Genomic DNA, 25191 nt, shown 5'->3' with positions numbered 1-25191 from the left:
TGGCAGAGCTTTAATCTATTTGAAGCCCTGGAAGGCTTTTTAACGGGCAGAACTGCGACCTCTTCAGTCTGGAAGGGGCAGAAGTGGCTGAACTTGAGGATTACTGAACTGGAACTGTACTGTGGCACCTGTTGTCACGACCTGACTCCCCTAGCACGATATTGTCCGCTTTGGGCCCCCCTCTTTGCCCTCACGGTTTTGTTTCTGGGAGCTCACAAGCAACTTCCCAGTAGGTCACCCATCCTGGGATTGCTCTAGCCCCTAACTCGCTTAACTTCGGAGTTCCTACGACTCCGAAGCCAATGAGCTCCCAAAAGGCCTCGTGCTAGATGGATGCGGGTGTGCACATATAAGGCACATCACCCACTCTCCGTTGGTCGATGTGGGATCTTACAATCCACCCCCCTTAGGGGCCCGACGTCCTCGTCGGCACACTCGCACCACACGGCAGAGTGGCTCTGATACCAAATTGTCACATCCCGGATTGGCTCCGCCGTAGCACGATATTGTCCGCTTTGGGCCCCTCTCTCTACCCTCACGGTTTTGTTTCTGGGAGCTCACGAGCAACTTCCCAGTGGGTCACCCATCCTGGGATTGCTCTAGCCCCCAACTCGCTTAACTTCGGAGTTCCTACGACTCCGAAGCCAATGAGCTCCCAAAAGGCCTCGTGCTAGATGGATGCGGGTGTGCACATATAAGGCACATCACCCACTCTCCGTTGGTCGATGTGGGATCTTACACTTGTTCTTCTTAGTCAGGGCTCTCCATAAATTTGTTGAGGTTTTCGTATTTGTGAAAAACCCAAACTCTACTTGCTTTGGCTTTGCTGAACCAAATTTGTAACGAGAAAAATCTCGTTTTGAATGACTTTCTTCTAAGTCTGAAAATTGGAAGTTTTGACTTATAGCTGGCTTTTCTTGTGACTTAGCTAGCTTTTGGTTGCTTCAATTTGCTTGAAGGTTTTCTGAGATCAAGTGATCATTTTGAGTGTTTGTCTTTTGACTGATTTTTGGTTGTTTGATTTGTATGTCCTTTTTTCTGTTCACCCTCTCTTGTATTTATAAGAAGTGTTTTGCGAGTGGGGATTCTAATTCTTTCAATAATGGGCAGCAAAAATCTCAAAAGATCTTTTATTTTTAAAAGCAAAAGAAAGGGGGTTTTATCAATTCTGGCAGTTTAAGCCCTCAATGATCAGTTCCTGAGACAGTCACTTCTGTTTTTGATGGGGAACCTCACCTCCTTTTTCCAATTTAACTGCTCTTTCAAACTGTGATGGTAAGTTTGATTTTCCAGTTTAGCAACTCTCTGTTTCCTGCTTATCTCCTTTTTTAGAAAGCATAGTCTGCGTATCCCTTGAAAATGATGCCTTCTCTTAATCAGAAAAATATCTCTGCTTATAAAAATATTTTGATGTTTCTGATGGCAGAGCTTTTTCCAGAGATATTCTTCTTCTAAACCTGCTGTTACTAGCTCTCTATTATTTCCAGTTGAAATTGTTGACTTTTCCAAGTCAGGGGTCACGTGGGTTTGAGAAAAATCTGTTGCCTTGTTCCTGGGCTTTTGAAAGAAACGGTAAAGCTGTTTATAGGGATTGGGCTCAATTCGTTTCTTCCAAGGCCCAAGCCATTTGTATAGTTTTTGGGCCTTTAATGTTTGGGTTGAGTGTATATTTCCTTGGCCCAATCATTTATTGGTGGCTGTCAAAATGGACGTGGGTTTTTCGACTTTGGACTGGGCGCACCAAATTTAGGCCCAAACAATTGTCATGGGAACAAGGAAGAGAAGGGTAATAACTATATATAAAAACAGAACATGGAAATTATGGTAACATGAGCAGCTCATCCCATAAGACAACCTCATAAGATTTCATATTGAACTTCAATGACCGTTTGCTTGTCAAAATTCTTGAAATGTATGGAAACATTGAATAGATACAAAGCTTTTGTTGGAAACAACAATATGGATTCATAGACAAAGCTATAATCTTTCAATGTGGGACAAGAGGAAATTGAACTTCAACAATACGAGCTTTAACAGTTTAAGTACACAATCCATGGCTGTCTTTGAAGGAATCATAGACAAAGGCCAACAAACTGGCTGCATATGGCATTACATAGAAAGTAACTTTCAACAACATCATCATCATCCGATAAAGTTTTCTTGCAAGAAAACCAAACGAAGATGTGCCCCCCAGGGTTTAACATCAGTTTATCTTGTTTGAGATGAAGAATTCTTCATCAACACAAAGAGAGCTTTTCCATGCGGTCAGATCAGATGAAGGCCGCCCCTCCAAACACAAATGAACTATCTGCAGGACAAGATAGCTCCGATCAAAGAGCTAATAGAAAGCATATTATTATGATAACTATGAGATTGTTTTTTTTCTATTTTTGGGTGTTGTTTGTGTGGGGTCGTTCCGAGCAACGGTCTAGTGCTAAGAATATAAACAAAGGTGCCAACTTTCAAATATATAAAAGCAAACTTACATTTGTTTTTTGATTTCACTAAGGTCAATTGGCAAACCTCCCCACAATCACCTGCAAGATCATGTGATGATGGTCAGTAATTAGTAATCTTGTAAGCTTCATAATACAAGGAACAGAGATTGTGAGAGAGTGGAGCAATACCTTGGAGAGATCTCAGCCCTATGTTTTCTGCTACAGCTTTCATTCCTTCTCGAAATCTTCAACTTCAACTCATCAGAGCATGCATTTCTTGAGTTTGTTGGAAGATGATAAGGTCATTCTACCTTAAAAGAGCATGCAATACGCTTTAGTTTTCTTCCATTAGCAGCAGTTACCTTGAAATCTCAAAATACACAATGCATGCCACATTGGGTCAAGTTGGGGTAGTTCCCATTGGGAATCTTACGCAGAGAGTCTAGAGATACAACAAAGAAAACAATTCTAATGAAATGGAACTGTAGTTCGGAAGTGAAAGGCACAGAAAAGGATCAACAGAATTTTACCTTCATGTGGTTTCTCATACTTTTGTTCCTCATCAGATTTTGAAAAGCCAAGTCTAATAGCTATACAATGAGGATTTCAACTCGATTGCTTTCCATTTTCATGCATATCTCAGCTCAATAAAATACTCCTAAGTTCAAGACATTAAGAATTGGATCATTAGATTCATCTTAGAATATGAAAAAACTAATTTCTCTAGTTAACCCCAACTCATGTGGCTTCTGAAAACTAATTTCCAACCAACAAGTATGTATACATTTTCATCCATCTCAAATTAAATTCATAAATGACGTTTTCAAGTTATTACCTACAGACAGGAATTTTATGATGAAAGATAACCTAATCATGAATAGACATGTTATGCTTGTTATGCTAGATTCAGATCTCTTCACCACATTGTCCAAATGCTGGTCTGTTGCTAGAGCTCCACCTGGAGAAGATTTCCTTCCCCTTTGTTTGCCACAATTTGTTTGTAGGAAAACAAAAATCTATATACAACAGTAAACTCTCCTCGGGCAGTGACAGGAAAGAAACCTGCGAATGAGAACTGTTTATGAGAAGGCATGTTATCGTGCAGAGTGACTAATAACTCAGCATTTGAGACTAGACAGACATAAGTTGTGATCAGCATGCTCTTGGATACCGATAAGGACCAGCCCCAGTGAGAAACAAAGTGACAGAATTATCAGATTTATCAAGTTTAATACCAATAAAATCAAATTTGCAATTCAAGGCAAGATTCTTTTTTACAGAAAAAGAAAATGCTAATGAACTATAGCTGTCGTTCCTTTTGAGCAAGTAATGTTTTAGAGTCCCTCAGAAGTAAAAGGTGCAGAGAAAGAACACAGACAAGCCTTACCAATTATTAGATTAATTCTACTTGTTAAATCTAATTATTGCAGCTTCATAAAAATAAATCTAACAAATGATAATCCAATTATTAGACAAGATAAACATGGAAAAGGGACCTACTTGATGCTATGTGCCTGACTTTGACTTGAGAGTGAAATGTCGAAAAGCAAAAACTTTGTTTGATAACGAGCTCATATCATATGATCACTTCTTGGCCTATGAAGATGCAAGGAATGTGAGATATCTTAGCCCAATCTTCTCTCTTATTCTCATAACTTTACTCCAGGGCAGAACAACTGGAGATGCTCAGAAAAGAAAGAGGCTTGTGGCAGGAATTGGAGACTCAGACAACCATAAATATGTATCTGTTGAAGAGAAGTGAGTTCAAGGGACCATGTGAATTCTCAAATTTCAGATGAATGGCATAAGATTATGGTAACTACAAGAATGGTTTTTTCATTTTTTTTGGGGTTGTTTGTAGGGGTGGTTCGGAGCAACGGTCTAGTGCTAAGAATATAAAGGTGCCTACTTTCAAATATCAAAAACCAAACTTTTTCTTTTTCGATATCACTAAGGTCAATTGGCAAACCTCTCCACAATCACCTACAAGATCATGTGATGATGTCATTAAATGAGTAATCCTGTAAGCTTCATAATTCAAGGAACAGAGATTGTGGGAGAGTGGGGCAATACCTTGGAGAGATCTCAGCCCTATGTTTTCTGCTACAGCTTTCATTCTTTCTCTAACTCTTCAACTTCAACTTCAACTCATCAAAGCATGCAGTGTTCTTGAGTTTGTTGGAAGATGATAGGGTCGTTCTTCCTCTTAGCTTCAGACACTTGAGTAAAGTCATCTCCTTGAGATGAGGAAAGTCTGGACACCGGCCTTCTGGTCTTCATTCCTCCCCACTATGGCAAATGAGTAAATCAGATGAGAAGGCATCGAATAATTGCAGAAAGCAAACCTTTCGGAAGTGAAAGGCACAGAAAAGGATCAACAGAATTTTACCTTCATGTGTTTTCTCATACTTTTGTTCCTCATCAGATTTTGAGACGCCAGTGAGGATTTCAAATCGATTGCTTTCCATTTTCATGCATATCTCAGCTCAATAAGATACTCCTAAGTTCAAGACATTAAGAATTGGATCGTTAGTTTCATCTTAGAATATGAACAAACTAATTTCTCTAGTTAACCCCAACTCGTGTAGCTTCTGAAAACTAATTTCCAACCAACAAGTTGATACGTTAAAAACTTAAAAGGGAAACAGTGAAGGGGACGACACTGAAAGATGCATATTCAATTATCAAATGTTATAATGAAGCATCAGATCTTCTGCAAAGGTTCAGTTGCTTGTTAGAAATAATCAATGACACGGCAATTAGGTAGATTTATGTGAATCCAATTATGCTTTGTTTTGAATTTAAATTATAAACATGCAGTTGTGTAATACTTTCTTAACCTACCTGAAAAGTTTTTCAATTGGAAATGGCACGTATCAAATAGGAACACGAACAGGAACTTTGTCTCTAGTAACGAGAACAGACCTGGGCATCCATCATATATTTCTAATTCTTCAAGAGATAAGTAGTCCATGTTACGAGTATTAGTGGCCCTTTCATCATGTAGAACCCCACACCCGGACAACAAGCTAAGTCTTTCAAGCAAGTAAGATGAGAAGGCAAGCTTCCTCTTAGCTTCAGACACCTTGTCTAAAGTCAGCTCCTTGAGATGAGGAAAATCTGGACACCGGCCTTCTGGTCTTCATTCCTCCCACTCTGGCAAATGAGTAAATCAGATGAGAAGGCATGGATGTTATCTATTACAACAATGGGGAAGCAAATTAAATAAGCAAATCCAATAATAATAATATTGATAGTTTAATAACAAAAAATAATATAAAATAATATACTTTTACTTGACAACAGCACCTCAGAAGCCTTTGCCTCTATAAAAATGATCATGTAAAGGGACTAGCCAGGAACAAAACATGAATAGTGAAATTAATTGTGTGTCAAACGTTCCCACAAAGTTGAAGATTTTCGTGTGGCTTGTGGCTCACAAGAGGGTGAATACGTGTGATTTGCTGCGTAAAAGAGACCTAATTCCTATATTTCTCCAAGTTGGTTCATTTTGTGTAAGATGAAAAGGTCTGCAGTCCAATTGTTTGTTTATTGCTCAGCTATTATTTGAGGGATGCCAGTATCTCAAATTTGAGGGATGTATTATTCAGGAAGGCTGGAGTGAGTTGGCTAACATCAGAAGGGAAGGAATAGGAGGGTTTTCGACAATTATAAGGGGTTGGGGATGGAAGAGCTTCCGAATAGGGTGAGGTTCCTATCTTCACCTTGAGCAATATTGGTTTATTCACAATTCAGTGATGGAAGGCAGCTCAAGGATAATTTCTTTGTTAAAGCTCTTATAGTTGTATTTCTCTTAAGATCAGCTCTATTCCTGTTCTGTGGTGGACGAGTACTTGTTCACTTCTGTGGTATTTTACTATCTTTTTTCAATGAAAAATGTTTCTTCTAAATAAACAAGTCATTAATGAAGTGTGCAGCATTAATATTCATTGCATAAGGAACACTTATGTGATTCCCTACCGGAGGAAAATCATAGTATTGTTCAAGACCAAGCATGGAGTTTCCTCAACGTCGTCTGTCCTAGAACTTGAGCTCTCACAGGTTATTCATACATATGTACACATTTTCATCCATCTCAAAGGAAACTCATAAATGACGTTTTCAAGTTATTACGTAGGGAAAGGAATTTTATGATGAAAGATTACCTAATCATGAATGGACATGTGATGCTTGTTATGTTAGATTGAGAACATTTCCTTGCTAGAGCACCACCTGGAGAACATTTCCTTCCCCTTCTTTGCCGCAATTTGTTTGTAGAAAAACAAAAATCCATATACAATGGTAAACTCTCCTTGGGCATGGTTGCCTACACAAGTTGCTTTGTCCTCCAAACACGGAAAAGTTTCACAAGTCTGCAAGTACACATCCAACATTTCAAGTCTCATCAAATAGAACTTTGTAGCTGAAGGAATGATTTGTGGGACTGAAAAAAAATTCATTTGCAGATAAGATATTATATGTATATCTACACAATCATATAGATAAAGCTACTAGGTAATGAAGCAGCAGCTGGACCAGGGAGATGGGGAAAAGGAAAGTTGCCTCCTTTGAACCATGCGACTAGTATAACTTCCTCCATTTTTGAAGAAGTACATGGTAAGAAATTGAACCTACGTCAATCTTTTCAGTTGAACAAAACCGTTTGGTATGTGTGTACATGGTAAGAAATTGTTTTTGTTTCTACTGATTTTTATATTTTGAAAGCATGTCTTAGAGGTTGTGCACTAGAGATGACAAAAATAATGCATATATTCTTCAAATATTAAATTGTCGGAAAAATAAATAAAATTGGCATCATGAAATACATGAACCATTCAGAAATTAATCTGCAAGTTTGATTCTTTGAGATTTTAAATTTTCTCGTGTTGTCTCCCCGTCCCCCCACCCAACCTCTCTGTCATTAAAAAGTTATGACGGTGATAAGGTAAAGGAATGAAAGGAAAAAAAAAGTGTTAGAAAGTATACCTCCAGATCTTCCACAAAAATATCTAATTGCGACTTTCGATTTGTCAAGCAAATTTTGTGATCAGAACTACAAGAGTATACAGAAGACGAGACGGCATTCCAATTGGGACGGAAGTACGAATGCAAGTTTTGTGCCTATGTCAAAAGTAGGCTTTTTCAGTTCAAAATAAGCAATAAGTATGGATCAAAACTTTTTCTTTTTGAAATGTTTCCTAGCTCAATAGTAACTGAAGATTCGATTATTGACAGAGTGTGCCTATGGTGTGGTTGGTTATAAGCCAAAAATGAATGTGAATTAAATATAAAAAATGTGCTGAACAACAGAGAACGAGCATGATCTGGGAAGAAGCATTCGATGTAACTGTAAAGGTTAATTGGATGCAAAATTGACATAAAAATTGTTTAAAATGTGTATTTCGGTTAATTTGGATAGTGAATTTCGGTTTTTGTATTGAATTAGAAGAAAAGCAGTTAAAGCGGTTATTTGAAGTACATACCTGACCTGAGTTTGTTTGTCTATATGTGAGAGAGAGAGGGAGAGGTCATATCATCATATGATGAATTCATCATTTATCTCGATCCAATGATCTTGTCTCGTCTTATTCTGATACCTTTTCTCCAGGCTAGAACAATTGTAGATTCTCAGACAAGAAAGGGATGGCGGCAGACCCTCTTCTGGCAGGAATTGGAGACTCGGACAGTCTTTAATATGTAGCTCTTGAAGAGAAGTGAGGTGTTGAAGTGCCTCTCCTGGAAGGAATTCCAGACTCTTACAACTATTAATATATAGACTTCGAAGAACAGTAAGGTGTGCAAGTCCCTTTCCATCCAAAGATTTCAGAGTTGAAAGTTCCTTGATCCAGAGAGCGTGAAGAGTGGTAGGGAGCAGCTGTTGCTTGAGCAACGTCTCCAAGATTTCATCACTTCCCCTGCCACCAATCATAAATTCTTCAAGGGAGACAAGTGCTTGCAGACCCCAGTTACAGTAGTCTCCTCCCACTGATGAAGATGAAGCCCTCAGTCTCTCACAATTATAAATGCTAAAATCTCGGAGGTTAGGAGGCAAACCCCCGTCTTCTGCAATTGACTCCAGATTTGGAAGATCTCTTATATCCAAATCTTGAAGGGCTGTGAGGGTGTGAATGCGTTCAGGTAATGACTTTAACTTATCGCATCTGCGGAACTCCAATCGAGTCAGGTTGGGAGTGGGCAATCCTCCCTGCGGAAAACACACAAGATTTGGACACCCCGAGATATCCAATTCATTGAGATGATTTAGATTCTCAACCGCTCCTTCCTCTTCAATCAAGCAAAGCGATTCCAGATTCTCACAATTGCCAATCATAAGTGTCGTCAATTTAGGAAAAATGCCCAAGGGGAAGGACCTCATTGAATCACAGCTATTACATATACTCAAACAGTGGAGCGATGTTAATTTGGCCAACATCTCATGAGGTAGGAATTCTAATCTCCTACAACTTTCTATGTAAAGTGAAGTCAACGAAGTGGGTAGGCCATCTTCAGGGAACGACGACAGGGTTGGACAATTCCAAAGACTCAAACTTTGAAGACGATTGATGTTGGGCAAGCATTGTATGTCATTAAAATTTCTAATCCTAAGTCGGGACAGGAGTTTTGTCTCTAGTAATAATAACAGACTTGTTTGGCATCCATCTTCTATTTCCAATTCTTGAAGAGAATTGTAGTTGAGATTGGTACTAGTACTAGTAGTAGCAGTGGCTCTTTGATCATGTAAAACTCCACACCCTTCCACGCTAAGCTTCTTCAAGCAAGGCAGATCACAAGGCAAGCTTCCTCTCAGTTTCGGACACATTTCTAGAATTAGCTCCTGGAGACGAGGAAAGTCTGGACCTCCACTCCCACTTGGTACCCATTCCTCCCACTCTGCCATCTCCGTAAACTCCAGCTTCTCCAGCGATTGAAATGGCTGAAATGGCTGACCATACAACTCAAGACCTAACGTCCTAAGAAATTTCATCTTGCGTATGAAGAGCTCCTTAAGACCAGGTAGCTGTCCAAGCGGTGGCAACTCGAAGCAATAATGACAGCCTATGAGGCGCATAACTTTTATTTTATTGAAGGCAGAGTCTCCTAACCAGTTTGGGAAGCTAGTCCCACCATAAAATTTGACGGTCAATTTCTCCAAATTCATGCAAGGTTGGAGCTTGTCAAGTACATCTCTCACCTTTTCGGAATGATCGGCATCTTCGGAGCCCCATGCCAACTCTAACTCCTTGAGATCTTTTTTGTTCTTCAAATTAGCTTGCAAGGCATCCCTACCATCAACCACATTATTAAGCTTCAAAATTGAAATTCTTCCTCCAAGATGGGACAACTCCCCCAATTCACCGATAGGCGACCCAGTAGATTTCCCCACAACAAAAGTAGTCAATGTTCTCAAACTTTTTAGTCTACCCATTTGCACCGGCATCTCTTCAATTCGTGTTCCACTACAATCAAGATGCCTCAAGTTAATCAATTTCCTCATGTCTGTAGGCAATTCAAAAAGAGACCGACAACCTGCCAATAGTAATGTTTGTAGACTATAGAGAGTGCAAACTGTGGCAGGCAACCTTTTGATTCTAGTTTTAGAGAGATCCAAGTAGCGCAAATGAATGAGGTTACCAATAGAATCGGGTAACTCAACTATATTATTATAGTGTGACAACGTTAGCACCCGTAAACATAATAGAGATGGCACTAACTCATGTAAAACCCTTTTACTTACATAACTCTGATGCCATTCTCTACTTACAGGTAGGAAGGTTCGCAAATGCTTAACCTCATATAATGGCTCAAATTTCGCAGCATAATCAAATTGCCCTCTAGCATACGACAAATGCCGAACTCTTTTCAAAACTTCATGTGATTCGCCCCCTTCCCATCTCAAACAGGATTCCCTTGACACAGACATAGCTAAGTCATTGATGAGATCATGCATTGTGAACTTCTCATTTCTTGATCTTTGAAAAAATGATCGTGACAATAAGTCATCAAAGTATTTCTTAGTGAGCTCTTCCATTCTTTTCTCACTCTCAGCTTGTGGAATTAAACTTTCTGCCACCCACAGTAGAACTATATCTTCCTTTTGGAATTCATAGCCCTTAGGAAAAATTGAACAATAAGCAAAACATCGTTTTAAATGAGTTGGGAGATAATGGTAACTCAATCTTAGAGCTGGAATTGTATTACATTTTTCAGGAGGCAACTCCCAAATATTGCTATTTAGTATGCTATTCCATTCCTCATAATTTGTATTGAAACGCAAGAGGCCTCCAAGTGTTTCTGCAGCTAAAGGTAAACCATTGCACTTCAGGGCAATTTTCTTACCAACTTCTTGCAGGTGTAGATGTGCACTCAAGTTTCCATTTTCAAAGGCATGTTTTGAAAGTAACAACCAGCAATCCTCATCGGACAACTTTTCCAAAAAGTGAATTGGAACGGTGCGCATGAGACCTGCAACACTATCGTTACGTGTTGTCACGATGACCCAACTTCCCCTTGCCCCGGATGCAAAAGGACGTTGCAAGAGACTCAAATCCTGATAATTCTCATTCCAAAGATCATCCAACACAAACAGAAATTTCTTGCCCTTTATTTGTTGTCCTAGCTCAACTTGAAGAAAACTCAGGTCTTTATTATCGTAAGCTTTTGAACTGACTGACTCAAGTAGGGTCTTAGTTACCCTAGTAACATCAAAAGCTTCCGAAACATACGCCCAGGTTCTAAGATTAAAATGCTCTTTCACTTTGTCATCATTATAAAGGAGCTGAGCGAGGGTTGTCTTGCCAACGCCTCCCATTCCCACTATGGTGATGACGGAGACATCCTTGTCGGTTGCATCATCAGATAACAACAGTTTCATCAGCTTTTCCTTATCTCCATCCCTACCATACACACAAGATTCATCAACCAAGGAAGTTGTTGGAGTTCTTTGAGAAACCTTTCCCCCAACAACACCTTCTCTCAGGCCAAGCACATCCTTTTGTTTTGCTAGGTGTTCTAATCTTTCAAGCAACTCTTCAATCCTATCATTCATGCCTTGATAAAAAGGATTAAGAGAAGTAGAGAAGAAGTTCAACACCTGATTTGTGACGGTTTGAAATTCAGCTTCCACCTTGCATCGCAGAACTTCAGCATTGATCTCATCCAGAAGGTCATCCGCATCAAAGACAGCATCTTGAAGCTCATCAAGCCACTCTTTGACGTAAGTGTTCGTGAACTGCTTCTCCTCCGCGTCATTAAGCACTGCATTGAGGCTCAACAGCGTTATCTTCAGTTTCTTCACAAGCGACTCATCCAGTTTCTTTCCCCGGAACAAGTCCCTGAAGTCACGAGAACCAATCTTGTCGCATAGCACCTGCACGGAAGCAGAGAGAAAAGCCTCTCCAACCAAAGCCATGTTTCGATTCTTTGCAAAGGATTTGGACTTGAGTTGAGATTTGAAGCAAGTTTTGCAGCAAAGGATTTGGCTGTTGAGAAGTTGAGTTAAGATTTATGTTACTCTCAGATCATTGACTTGGAGTCTTCGAGTGAGAATATTATTGCAAAAAGACAAGTGCGTTTATATCGTGGGGAACCCATACGGTTAGACTCGTCATAAAGTTGTCCATTATTGTGTTCGAAGATTTTTGGTAAATCAAGTTCTTCCTTACTATTGTTTTGTTAGTGTCGGTGGATGTGTTAGAAAATTTTTGGTAAATAAAGCTTTTACTTTTGTTATAACCCAAGAAAAAGAAACAAATGCTTTTGTAACGTGGGGAACCCACACGGTTAGGCTCATCATAAAGCTGTCGTCCATTATTGACGAGATTCAATTATAAAAAGAAAAGTTGGCATCTGTTACAAGATTTTTAATAAATAAAGCTTTTATTTTTATGGACTTTAGATCGAGTAGGTTGGTCACTGTGGTAATAGAGTGATCGAGTAGGCTGGTCATTTTGGTAAGGTGGTGCTAGAGGCACCAACTCTCTAATAGAGGTGGAGCCCGCCAATACAACAGGTTCCACGCTCTATTAAAGAGTTGGTGCCTAAGGTGATGCCCAAATTTGGTGCCTCTAGCATTTTCCTTTAGGTAATGGACTTTATAATGCCACGTGTCTTGATACCTGGCAAGTGCCACGTTGTATTTCAGTACCACTGTATAATTTCTAGGGGTGGGCATATAGATTGAAGAATAGGATAACCGAACCAAACCGGACTGAGAAATAAAAAAAATCGTGTTGACCCAAAAGTCAAACCCAATGCAAAAAACTGGACCGGACCTGTGGTGTCCAATTCCAGTTCTGGTTCTCCACCTCTAAAAACTGGACTGCACTGAACCAGTTTGTTTTTATGTTTATATTTTCTAGATCTTAGGAGGCCAGGCACAAGAAACAATTCAGCTAATGCTACTTTCCAAGGAGACTACATGGTTGTTTGAGTGTGGTTTCAGTCTTCAGTATGTTTTTTATTTGTCCATGGTTTTAAAAAACAAGAATAATCGTTTGGGTAATCTGTTGAATTGCCCCCTGAACTTGTACATAACTCTCAATTTACCACTTGACATTTTTTTTTTAGCGAATTAAGGACTCAAATTAAATTATATTATCAATGTTCCCCCCACCGTCAAAATTCGAACATTTCATCCATTAATCCGTCATTTGACTCACGTTGACTCTCTTTTGAGGGTTATTTTGGTCATTCAACGCCTTCCTTTTGGAAAAAATTTGAAGAAAAAGAGGAAAATTGAAGGAAAAAAAAGGAAAAGGCACTAAAGAAAAAAGATCCTACCCAGCCCCCCACCCCTCACCCCTCGATTTCTTTCTCCCCTCAATTCTCCCATGACCACCCCTTACCCCTACCACTCCTCCCTTACAAACCCAAAAATCCCAGCCAGTAACCACAAACCCATAAACCCCTTTTGGTTTTTCACCCCTCCCTCACAAACCTAAAAACCCTAGCCAACAACCAGAAACCCAGATCTGGTTTTTCACCTCTCCCCCACAAAACCAAAAATCCCAGCTAGAAACCACAAAACACAAATCCCTTCTGTTTTTTCACACCCCGCTCCCCCCGCGCCATCAAAAGAATACCTAGTAGTTGACAAATTAACATCCTATATAGTATCCTGCACTATAAGAATTCTGCAAACAACAAACCACAAACCACTCACTCGCCATCAACAAAACAAAACAGAAAAAAAAAAAAATATATATATATATATATATATTGTTGATACCTTGGAGGACAAAAGCGAAGCATGGAAGATCATATGGCGACCAAGCAAATTAGGACCCACCATCTCCACTTGCTTTATACTTTTATGCGGAGGATGCCCCATCTGGTTTGTGAAATATGTTTATGTTTGAATTGATATTCTCATCAGCAAACTCATCTTGGTGAGTTTTGACAGAATCTGTTGTTACTAGCAAGCTACTATGGTGGTGGTCTCTGCAAGGCTTAGGCTGCCAAATTGATGAAGACCCAAGGAAGGCATCGAAAAGCTTGGTGAGGTTGACAATGAAGAACCCACGCTGAATGACCAAAATAACCCTCAAAAGAGAGTCAACGTGAGTCAAATGACGGATTAATGGATGAAATGTTCGAATTTTGACGGTGGGGGGAACATTGATAATATGATTTAATTTGAGTCCTTAATTCGCTAAAAAAAAAGGTCAGGTGGTAAATTGAGAGTTATGTACAAGTTCAGGGGGCAATTTAGCAGATTACCCTAATCGTTTTATTAGTTTTTGAACTTAGACTCGATTTGCATTTGAGTACCTCAATTTCCAAAATGGTTCCCGTGGTCCTTTAGCTTCACTTTCATTAGGACATATGGTCCTACCATCAATTTTGTTAACTTTTTTTGTTAAATGCAAGGGCAAAATGGTATTTTTATATTTAAACCAAAAAATGAATAAAAAATCATATCTTTAAAATAATAATCAAATCAAATCAAATAAAAAACCAACCAAAAAAAAGAAAAATTAAGTTTGGGGGAGTAGAAATCGGGATAGAGGGGGGGAGAGAGAGAGTTTAATTTTAATTTTTTTTAATTCATATTTTTATCAATTTTGATACAAAAATACCATTTTGCCCCTGCATTTAGCAGAAAAGTTAACAAAATTAACGGCAGGACCATTTGTCCTAACGAAACTGAAGTTGAAGGACCACGGGAACCATTTTGGAAATTGAGGTACTCAAATGCAAATCTTGTCTAAGTTCATGGACTAATAAAACGATTAACCCAAACAAAAAAACAATTTTATGTTCACTTAAGGTTTTGTTTGAATGAATGCAGTTCGTAAACCTTGTAACATGAGATTAACTGCCCAGATTTTTGGCAACTTGATAATGGATGACATAATGGAGCTATAATTTTAAACTTTGTTGTAATTTACTTTGCTTTTTATGTATTTGTTTTGTTAAAAGTTTCAATATTTGGTTTCATTTTCAGTATTAGAATCATTTGGGAATTCTTTTTATTTTTGCTCAGGAATACTTTGCTGTATTCGATATCAAAATTGGGTCAATTGTGATGTAAGTCCAACAGTTTAAAAATTCAGGTTTTTTGAAGCTTAAAAACCCAAAAAACTTAAATGGGCTTTACAACAGGCCCACACTGTGGAGAACCAAGAACCGAACTAAACTGTAACCAGCTTGGTTTGGTTAAGTTTTAATGTCAATTTTGTATGAAAATCGGACCAGATCAAACCAAATTACAGTACTAGTTTCAGTTTCGGTTTGAATTTAAAATCGAGCCGAATTGGATGGTGCCCACCCCTAATCATTTCTCCAATATTTTAATTCATAGGGTGGCACAAATCCATCTCGTGGTGTGCCTCCTAGATAGAAAATCCAGTCAGTTGGGTCAGTATGTACCAAATTGTAATACAGAAGGGCTTACAAATGTTGTTGTCAAAAGTCTAGTGGTATTCAATTATGATTTTTAAGTAACTGGGTGTATTTAATTAGGATTTTAATAGATTTTTTTGAAGCTTAAAAGTCTAGTGGTATTCAATTATGATTTTTAAGTAATTAATAAAAATCTGATGGTATTCAATTAGAACTTTAAAGTCATCAATGCAAGTCTGGTGATATTCAATTAGGACTTTTAAAAAATTAGAAAAAGTACGGTGGTATTAAAAAACTTACCGATTTTGAGGTATTTCATTAAATGATGTATTATGTGAGACTTTTGAGTGAGTTATATAAATACCAAACCCCATAAAAAATCTCACCCTATTATATATGATTCTCACGTTGGTTTGTTTTGGGAGAAGATGAACAGACTTGAGAAGATAAACAAGGTTCTCATCTGTGTTGCTTTGCTGTGGTGGGCACAAGCCTACACACATCCGTTTTTTATATCTTTCCACTCTGCCAATTTATCAATTATTAATAAGAATGTGTAACAAACATAGAAGAAGAAACCAATCTGTACGATTGATAGTTTGGGTGTTTTTGGTTTGTTGCGCACTGCCTCATTCTTTAGGATTGATTTTTCTTTTTATTTAACATTTATTTCATAAAATAATATTTTACTTTTGTAAAAACTGGAGAATGATGATTCGAATAACTATAGATCTCTGTTTTGTTTACTTTGGGTCTTCTAGTCCCACTTGGGAGAAAAGGACCACTGTGCTACGAATTAATATTTGGGATATAGGAATAACTTATCTTTTGAATAATTATATCTTTTTATCATTAATTTGATTGTTAGTGAGATGCATGCACAGTCAACAAATTCAATCGACCCTTTTCTTCTGTTCTTTTTCTTTATATAAAATCCGAATGTGAACTCACTCGTCCAGCAATTCCGATAAAATCCTAAGAAGGGCCTCTAGAACATGAAAAATAATCAAGGGTTTGCATACCAATCACTTAATGAAAGTTTATCAAGTTATATATGATATGTGGAGAGATGCTATCTAGGTCATATGAGGAGATGAAGCTCCAATAAATGTGTATTACGTCTTGAATAACTTTTGTTTTTCTTAAGCCATGTCTAGTTGCTACATGGCATTATTGTTATTACTTTTATCATTTGGTTATTTATTTAATATGAAATCCTAGAGCAAATCTTTTGATTTTTTGGAGAATACAAAAAAGTCCTAAGTGAATCATAAGAAAATCATGTAATTACAATCTATTAAAATCATAAGTAAAATCTTGTAATTACAAATCCTGCTGAAATCCATTACATTAAAATCATGTGATTACAATCTATTAAAATCGCAATTGAATACACCCTCCTAATTTCTGCAGAAACCCACTAAAAAATGATCTGACAATTTGTAATGAATCAATTTAATACGAACATTCCTCAGCAAGGATTCACAGATTACAAAATCCCTCCCTCCCAGATATGATCACGTTGGTCCCATTCAAATGTACACTGGAACTTATGCCAATGTTTAACATTAATGACAAGTATCTGGGTCCACTGCCCACTAAAATCAAAATTTCCACTAAATTCAAGCCCTTAGATTGGCGGGTTTACCCTTTCTCTCCTAGGGTAGATTGATCAGAGCATCCGCAATGATGCTCTCGATTTCTTAGCTAAAATTTAACAAAAAATATAAGAAAACTATTTTAGGAGCTCTCTAAAAAATTTCAACTCCAACCATACTCCCTAATTTGAAGAGTCATAAATGTTATAACTCTTTTTTAATCGGTCCATCTCTATTAAAAAATAAAATAAAAAAAGTTAGCATTAAATAAAGGATTGAAATACTCATTAAATAAGGCAGCATTAAATTATAGGGAGCCACTAGGAGTAGTTTCTCTCTCCTCAGATTTAGGAGCTCCTAGAGGACTCCCTATTTTAGGAGATGGATAGGGAGCATGGTTGGAGTTGCATTTTTATAATTCCTCCCTAAAATTTGTCTAAGGAGGTGGTTTAGGGAGTCCATTGCGGATGCTCTCACAACCCTAGGATTGTATTTGCATTTAGTGGGAGCAGATGAAACTTAAAACAAACTTTTATTTAATCAACTGTTTTCTATTTAAACCAAAACAATGGGAAATTCTTAGGCGCAAGATGGGTTTTTATCATTCAGGATAAATACAGTACGTGTTGTTGACAGATACTGGCACTCCTTAATTATCTAGTACTCAATGAAATTCGATTGTATATATCTTTTTTTTTTTTTGTTTATAAAAATGTAACAATGATTAATAAAGATATAAAGGTCACTGAACTCAGATCTGTATTAGGCCTCACTCAGTGGAGAGGAAAAATGCAAAGCCAACCCCCTCAAGAACTCAGCTTTTTTTTTTTGATGAAGAAAATGGGGGGAAACCCCAAGCACCAACACAGCAACTAACTAGAACTAATCAGGCGGGACTTAACAGTTCCCAAAGAATCATTAAGCAATAAAAAATCAAGCCAAGCAGGGCTCTCCTCAAGATAGTAACAGCCTAGATCCAAATTGTGACTCCAAGTAGCCAACCCGTCAGCTACATCATTCATCTCTCTATAGATATATTGAAGCTTGATCCTTCGAAACAAGTTCATAAGTCTTTTACAGCTACTAATCAGCCCTGCATTAGGATGACAAGCATTCAAATATAGAGATTCTGTATTTTGAGATATTACACTGCCCTATGCATAGTGCAGATTTCTATAAAAATAAATTATCATTGGACGTTGGGTATTCAAAACCAGTGCAAAGACGCAGGAATTTAATATATTCAAATCTAAGTTCATCATGCCAAAGTTAACATTGAAAGTAGAAATTTGTGTTTCATAGAAAGTTTTAAAAACAATGATTGTTTATGATGAAAGTTAAAGAGAAAGACGGAGACAGAAAGCCAGAGAGATTTCAAACAATGTAATAGTGTTCAAGCAATGATGCGAATAATGTAGCCACTCCATTGAGTACAAATTTCTCGCCAATACAAGCACGTAAGCCATAGCCAAAGGGAAGAAAGGCCGTCTTTGCATTTGGATCATTCAAACTGAAGGAGCTCTCTCCAGGATTCACAATGTTTTCAGCAGCCCCTGAGAACCGTTAAACCAAACTTTGTTACAGACGGAGCATGTGAACCTTGATGGTGTGATGCTATCTTAAACTAATTTCCTGCCAGGGTTATTATTAACTTACCATACAAATTCGAACTCCCTATCATGCATTTTGGACAGTGAAGTGTCAATTTAAAACCAAGCGAGAACTAAACTCAAACGGAAAAACCAGCTTCTTTACAAGAATATTTAGCAAACATTTTATTATTCTCGTACAAAATGTACATCCTGTGCAATTCAAAATGGCGTAAAGGATTGGAAATGGCATTTGATATAATGCACTAAAAGTCGTATACTACTATAGGATTTGCAAAGAAATGGAAAAAGGCACAGTAATTACCAACAGTTTATGATTAGTTTAGAGTGCTACTATTTCCACCCACCTGTTCTATTTCCCCACTCATCTTATTTTCAAAATTTCAAAGACAAATTTATCCTTTTCTAAAATGACTTCTAGGGACTCAAGGAAAAAAAGGATATTTTAGAAATAATTAAAGGGTAGGATATTTTAATATTATCTCTTAATCACTAAACAATTACCCTTTTTTTTTTTTATGTCTGACCCTCCGTCTTCCTCCTCCTCCCCTCACCCTCCTCTTCTCCTTGGAAATTCCATTATAGGTTTTATAATTATTAGTTATTGTATCCCAAACACACATAACAAAGTAATTATCTAAACCAATTATCTTCTTTTTTTGGTGAAGAAACGGGGCTAACGCCCAACAAAGAAATTAAACAATGGCTCGAGGCCTACAAACACCAAGTAAATCTTCACTAAGACCTAATACTATCAAGAGGATCATGGAAGGTTGACAGACCCAGCTTAAGACATGAACTCAATTCAGCTAATCTATCCGCCACCATATTGCACTCACGATATACTTGATGAATAGAAAAAACCCAGTTTTTGTTTATATAGTCTTGGCATCCCCACAACATAGTAGCAAGAGGATGAAGGTCATCCACATTTTTTGTTTAGCAGGTGTACCACGATCGCTGAGTCAGACTCAAGCACAACTGCACTGCAACCTATATCGCAAGCAATTTTCAGTCCAAGATAGATGCCCCATAACTCAGCTTCCAAGACGTGTCCTACACCAAGATTAATAGCAAAGCCTCTCATCCACTGCCCAGAACTATCTCTTAGTACACCCCCAGCAGCAATGCGTCCATCCTCACCTTTTCTGCACCCGTCGGTATTGATTTTAATTACCCCTTCATTCGAATATTGCCAAAAGAGCGCAGCAAGAAAACGAGTGGGTTTCCTAGTTTTTTCAAAATTGGCTTGTGTCCAATATGCAGCAACCATAAGGATGACGTGTCTGGGGTTGTTAGGAAACACAAACCCATGATCAAAAAAATTTTGTTCCTCCATTTCCAAGGAAACCAACACGTGAAAGCAAACATGGTTGACCACTCCACTATATAAGCCAAAATTGTTTATAGTGGAATACTCTGTCGTGTCCAAATTGGATGTAGGCATTGCCAAACTAGTATAAATCTTGGTGTTCTTGTTGTTGTTGTTTTGTTCTTTTTTTTTTAATCTCTTGCCAATAGTTTTATTTTCACTCACAGTTGGTTGACGCTTTCACACAACAACATCATCTATATAATAAGCATTGATCGTTTCCTTCTCTTTTTTCAGTTTTTATTTTTTGGACATTGAAAAGCATTAACTCATCGCTGTTTTAATATATTTACAAACAACTAACACTATGTTGTAAAGATTAATAGTTAAGTTGTTGTTCATTTACTAAATAACATGTACTAATAGAGAAACGCTCAACTGCCAAGTCGGATGATCTCCATTCTGCCAAGAATGGAGGATGACAATGGAGGATGACAATCCGCCAAGAATGTATGTATCCGTTGGGATAGAGAAACGCTCAAGTGTGAACCAATTAATAAATTAAAACAACTGTAATAACTCATTTAGGTCCTTACATAAGAGACCGAATGAAAAATCTTTTAACCATCGAATAAAAAAGACTTGCATTTTTTTTATTGTATCATAAATGTTCATTTAGCCAATAGCCACGTAGGATGGCTGAAGGGTGCAAATTATAAACCCCACATATTAGTACTTTATAAAGAAGCTTGCATTGCAGCGACTTAATCAAGAATCTAGGACCATGGCTTTTCTTTGTGGAGGGTCATCGTTTATGCTTACCAAACAATGTGGTAGGGTTTAAGACAGCAAATATGAATTATTTACTTTAAGATCCATCTTCGTCATAAGTATACGAACAAAAATACTAGCTATATCACATTTATATACCACTTTGTGTATCACATCAATTAAAAAGGTGGTATGCTTAGCATGCCCGCTAGGGACTCCCCACTTCTTCTCATTGGGCCTATTTCATGTACATAGATTGGCCCAAGTTTAGGGTTTCCAAGCAAATTGCTAGCATTATTGAGCTCATGCAACATTCCGAAACCAGCAACTACAACAGATTGACTAAAAAAAACACGAAACAAAAAAAGAGAATTGCAAACCAACTTGCATTTCGTTTTTCACAAGCCACCATTAATTGGATGATCATAGGCATATCAACATTAAATTAGTCACAAATCCAAATGCAGAGTGTAGAATATTGCGAAGATCCCGTTCACATGCATCGTAATGGGGACTGTTTAAACCACAAGGTTAACTCAATCTTGGGCTCTGATCATGATAAAGATAGGTTTGCTAATTACAAGAGAAGTATAGAATTATATTAATCATAAAGATAGGACTGTATCATAAATGTTCATTTAGCCAATCATAATTCCAGTTCCTAAACTAAATTTAATAAAAATTATTCAATTTCATTAAGGGGTAAACGACGGCGTTTCCTCGCACTCACCGGCGTGCTTGAACTCCTGCACTTCCTTAAACCCCATCCAAGGCTTCACTCAGACTTTGGCTTCGTAAAGCTTCTTCTTACCAGCGTCGATTGCCTCGATCGTCAGATGGTGCAGAGTGCCAGCAACCACTTGCTCCTTTGCCTTCACCACCCTCACAAATTCAAGCAGAGCATTCTGCACAATTTTGAATTAATTTCTTAATTATCTAATTTATTGAAATTCCAGCATAATATTGAAGAAATTAAAAGGCAAAAAAGAGTAAAGACCTCCTTGTTGTTGTGATCTTGGACGGCGAAGCGAGCGAGGTCTTCGGTTTCGAGGCTGTTCTCGGAGGCATGGGATTCGTGGACTCCGCCGGGAGTGGTCATGTTTTGGAAATGGGAGGGATTGGATTCTTCTGCGAAGGATGAGAATGCGAGGAAAGGTAAGAGGACGAAGAGGATGAGTTGCATAAACAGACACAAGACGGAAGAAGAAGAAGATTTCGATTTCAATTTCATCTGCTTTTGTTTTGTGCTTGGGTGTCTGACACTTTGTAAGACAGATGGGAATTTATCTCTTTCGCTGCTCGGAGTCTTTTTGTAAGCGTAGTCTGTAAGCAAACAAAAACAAAACAACGAAAAAAAAACTTACGACATGTTTAGGATCTCTTTGGTATCTAATTTGGATCCATTTTTATAAATTACAAATTTTAAGTCTAAACCATAAAAATCGATATGGTAGGCCCATTTTTAAAAACTCAAAAACACCCCATTATTAAAAATAAAAAATATATATTTAATTTTGTAGTTTTTTTCTCTCTCTCCTCCCTCTCTCCGCGCTCTCTATCTCCTCCCTCTCTCGTCTCTCTCTTTGCCCTCCCCCGTCTCTCCATCTCTCTCCTCCCTCTCCCGTCTCTCTCTCTCTCTCTCTCTCTCTCTCTGAGCATGTCCAAATTTTTTTTTATGGTATGCATTGAGCATGTCTAAAATTTTTAAAAAGAAAAAAGAAGAAGAAGGTGGATTCGGTTTGGGTGGGCTGAGAGAATTTGTGTGTGGAAGGTAGGTGTGCCATAGTAGAGAGAGGAGGAAGGGGTGGAGGGAAGGGGGAATGGAGGAAGGGGCTGTGGAGAGGGAAGGGGGAATGGATTTCAAGGTGGGCAAGGTTAGTTGGAGCTACCAATGGCACACAAGATGGGGGAAGGTGATTTATTTATTTTCAATTTTAATTGTTTAAAAGATATACAATTTTTGTTATAATGAACTTTCCATGTTTAAAATACCCTTGAAAATAGAAAGACTAAAATACCCTTAAAATATATGGAAAATTGGATAGGTTAAAGTCATAAAACAAATCATGGATTTTGAAAAATTAAGGTGACATTTCTCTTAAATTTTTCTTTAAGGTGACAAATTAAAACTGAGGTATAAGTTCAGGTGACATTTCTACAAATTGAACTAAGGTATGATTAGCATTTCTCTTAAAATTGTTGAGCGTTAGCAAGCAAAACATACATTCACTCATGGAAATAAGAAAGAGAATGTATAAAATAAAATCAGTGTCAATTTATTTCCATGCACAACTACTTTAATTTTTAAGTGCAAATAAAATGTGAGTGCATGTTTATTTACTTGTTAACGCTCAAAAATGTTAAGAGATGTTATGAAAAGTTGTGCATGTAGCATTCTACTTTTAATATCCCAACTCCAAAGTGTCTTCTAATTTGCTTAAGTGGAGGCATAATATTGTGATTGTCATGGGAACAAGAGACAAGTCATAACAATCTATAAAAACAGAACTTGGAAATAATGGTAACATGAGCAGCTTATCCCATAGCATAAACAACCTCAGAAGATTTCATATTGAACTTCAATGAATGACCGTTTGCTTGTCAAAATTCATGAAATGTATGGAAACATTGAATATATGTAACATTCGACGAATAAGCTACAATGTGTAGAGACAAAGCTTTTGTTGGAAACAACAATCAGTATCAAACTGGCTGTCCTTGAAGAATTCATAGACAAATCTATAATCTTTCAATGCGGGACAAGAGGAAATTGAACTTCAACAATACAAGCTTTAACATCAGTTTATCATCAGTTTAACATTGATTTTCTTGCAAGAAAACCAAACGAAGACGTACCCCCCAGTGTTTAACATCAGTTTATCTTGTTTGAGATGAAGAATTCTTCATCAACACAAAGAGAGCTTTTCCATGTGGTCAGATCAGATGAAGGTCGCCCCTCCAAACACAAATGAACTATCTGCAGGACAAGATAGCTCTGATCAAAGAGCTAATAGAAAGCATATAATAAGGATGTTAAGTTTATTGCTGTCGTTAAGTATCCCTTTAGTAAAAAACATGTGCCCCTTCCACTGCCGTCAAGGGACCTTGTAAATTATCAGAAAGATTAAGATGGATGGTTCCGAGCAACGGTCTTGTGCAAAGAATATAAACAAAGGTGCCAACTTTCAAATATAAAAAAGCAAACTTACTTTTCTTTTTTGATTTCACTAAGGTCAATTGGCAAACCTCCCCACAATCACCTGCAAGATCATGTGATGATGGTCAGTAATGAGTAATCCTGTAAACTTCATAATACAAGGAACAGAGATTGGGAGAGAGTGGAGCAATACCTTGGAGAGATCTCAGCCCTATGTTTTCTGCTACAGCTTTCATTCTTTCTCGAAATCTTCAACTTCAACACATCAGAGCATGCATTTCTTGAGTTTGTTGGAAGATGATAAGGTCATTCCACCATAAAAGAGCATGCAATGCGCTTTAGTTTTCTTCAGTTGTAAATGTAAATAGAATGTAAAATTGTTATTCCCTAAGAATTAACAAGTGAAAGAAGGAGGGCTTCCATCAGCAGCAGTTACCTTGAAATCTCAAAATATACAATCCATGCCAAATTGGGTCAAGTTGGGGTATTTCCCATTGGGAATCTTACGCAGAGAGTCTAGAGATACAACAAAGAAAAAAAATTCTAATGAAATGGAACTGTAGTTCGAATAATTGCAGCAAGCAAACCTTTTGGATGTGAAAGGCACAGAAAAGGACCAACAGAATTTTACCTTCATGTGTTTTCTCATACTTTTGTTCCTCATCAGATTTTGAAAAGCCAGTGAGGATTTCAACTCGATTGCTTTCCATTTTCATGCATATCACAGCTCAACAAGATACTCCTAAGTTCAAGACATTAAGAATTGGATCATTAGATTCATCTTAGAATATGAACAAACTAATTTCCCTAGTTAACCCCAACTCATGTATGTACAAGAAAATAGAGATGAATGAGACTAATTGATACGCTAAAAACTTAAAGGGGACGACACTTAAAGATGCATATTCAATTATCAAATGTTATAATCAATGGCACAGCAATTAGGTAGATTTATATGAATCCAATTTGTGCTTTGTTTTGAATTTGAATCATAAACATCTGGTTGTGTAATACTTTCTCAACATACCTGAAAAGTTTTTGAATTGGAAATGGCATTGTATCAAATAGGAGGACGAACAGGAACTTTGTCTCTAGTAACGAGAAAAGACCCGGGCATCCATCATATATTTCTAATTCTTCAAGACATTATTCCATGTTACGAGTAGTACTGGCCCTTTCATCATGTAGAACCCCACACCCGAACGACAAGCTAAGTCTTTCAAGCAAGTAAGATGAGAAGGCAAGCTTCCTCTTAGCTTCAGACTCTTGTCTAAAGTCAGGTCCTTGAGATGAGGAAAATCTGGACACCGGCCTTCTGGTCTTCATTCCTCCCACTCTGACAAATGAGTAAATCAGATGAGAAGGAATGGATGTTATCTATTACAACAATGGGGAAGCAAAATAAATCGGGGAGAGTGCAGACCAATTGTTTGTTTATTGCCCAGTATCTCAAATTTGTGGT

At 37.6% G+C, this 25191-nt stretch overlaps 1 protein-coding gene and 3 pseudogenes across 52 annotated transcripts in view; all 4 read right to left on the bottom strand.

The window, feature by feature from the left end:
- Positions 1 to 1993: 1993 nt before the first annotated feature.
- Positions 1994 to 12261, bottom strand: LOC110774316 (putative disease resistance RPP13-like protein 1). 14 transcript variants are annotated; one of them, XM_088249142.1, is made up of 8 exons: positions 8036 to 12261; positions 6669 to 6671; positions 3939 to 4093; positions 3274 to 3500; positions 2969 to 3096; positions 2628 to 2880; positions 2487 to 2537; positions 1994 to 2308 (listed from the first exon to the last, which is right to left on the bottom strand). In XM_088249142.1, exons 1-3 carry the CDS (start codon positions 11845 to 11847, stop codon positions 4015 to 4017), a joined length of 3894 nt encoding a protein of 1297 aa, XP_088105268.1. In that variant the 5' UTR covers positions 11848 to 12261; the 3' UTR covers positions 1994 to 2308; positions 2487 to 2537; positions 2628 to 2880; positions 2969 to 3096; positions 3274 to 3500; positions 3939 to 4014. The 14 variants fall into 14 exon arrangements, with proteins under 14 accessions (XP_088105268.1, XP_088105257.1, XP_088105255.1 ...); XM_088249131.1 differs by lacking the exons at positions 2969 to 3096; positions 3274 to 3500; positions 3939 to 4093; positions 6669 to 6671 and adding exons at positions 4828 to 4938; positions 5283 to 5594 and having other exon boundaries at positions 2628 to 2745; positions 2801 to 2880; positions 7922 to 12255; XM_088249129.1 differs by lacking the exons at positions 2969 to 3096; positions 3274 to 3500; positions 3939 to 4093; positions 6669 to 6671 and adding exons at positions 4828 to 4938; positions 5283 to 5594 and having other exon boundaries at positions 7922 to 12255.
- LOC110755961 (putative disease resistance RPP13-like protein 1 pseudogene) overlaps positions 1994 to 25191 on the bottom strand; it is a 29706-nt pseudogene continuing 6508 nt past the window's right edge. For 19 of the 27 annotated variants that reach the window (XR_015833850.1, XR_015833853.1, XR_015833846.1 and 16 more), the window contains 6 exons: positions 24757 to 25065; positions 24361 to 24471; positions 24166 to 24245; positions 23923 to 24009; positions 23782 to 23832; positions 23116 to 23549 (listed from right to left, as the gene is read on the bottom strand). The product of XR_015833850.1 is annotated as a putative disease resistance RPP13-like protein 1 pseudogene, transcript variant X5 (transcript). Of the gene's footprint in view, positions 2339 to 2486; positions 2538 to 2627; positions 2881 to 23115; positions 23580 to 23781; positions 23833 to 23922; positions 24117 to 24165; positions 24246 to 24360; positions 24472 to 24756; positions 25066 to 25191 lie in introns of those variants that run through there. The other 8 variants (XR_015833854.1, XR_015833847.1, XR_015833856.1 and 5 more) reach the window with 8 other exon arrangements.
- LOC110755963 (putative disease resistance RPP13-like protein 1 pseudogene) overlaps positions 4590 to 25191 on the bottom strand; it is a 55551-nt pseudogene continuing 34949 nt past the window's right edge. For 8 of the 10 annotated variants that reach the window (XR_015833874.1, XR_015833873.1, XR_015833876.1 and 5 more), the window contains 6 exons: positions 24757 to 25106; positions 24361 to 24471; positions 24166 to 24245; positions 23923 to 24009; positions 23782 to 23832; positions 23116 to 23549 (listed from right to left, as the gene is read on the bottom strand). The product of XR_015833874.1 is annotated as a putative disease resistance RPP13-like protein 1 pseudogene, transcript variant X2 (transcript). Of the gene's footprint in view, positions 4728 to 23115; positions 23550 to 23781; positions 23833 to 23922; positions 24010 to 24165; positions 24246 to 24360; positions 24472 to 24756; positions 25107 to 25191 lie in introns of those variants that run through there. The other 2 variants (XR_015833881.1, XR_015833884.1) reach the window with 2 other exon arrangements.
- LOC110755965 (cysteine proteinase inhibitor A-like) lies at positions 21104 to 21951 on the bottom strand (annotated as a pseudogene). The gene is made up of 2 exons (XR_015833896.1): positions 21570 to 21951; positions 21104 to 21477 (listed from the first exon to the last, which is right to left on the bottom strand). The product of XR_015833896.1 is annotated as a cysteine proteinase inhibitor A-like (transcript).

The sequence above is a fragment of the Prunus avium genome, chromosome 2, assembly GCF_965620075.1.
Source record: "Prunus avium chromosome 2, drPruAviu1.hap1.1, whole genome shotgun sequence".
NCBI classification, from domain to species: domain Eukaryota; kingdom Viridiplantae; phylum Streptophyta; class Magnoliopsida; order Rosales; family Rosaceae; genus Prunus; species Prunus avium.
The sequence above is the reverse complement of the archived record's forward strand: the minus strand, read 5'-3'. Positions and strand labels throughout refer to the sequence as shown.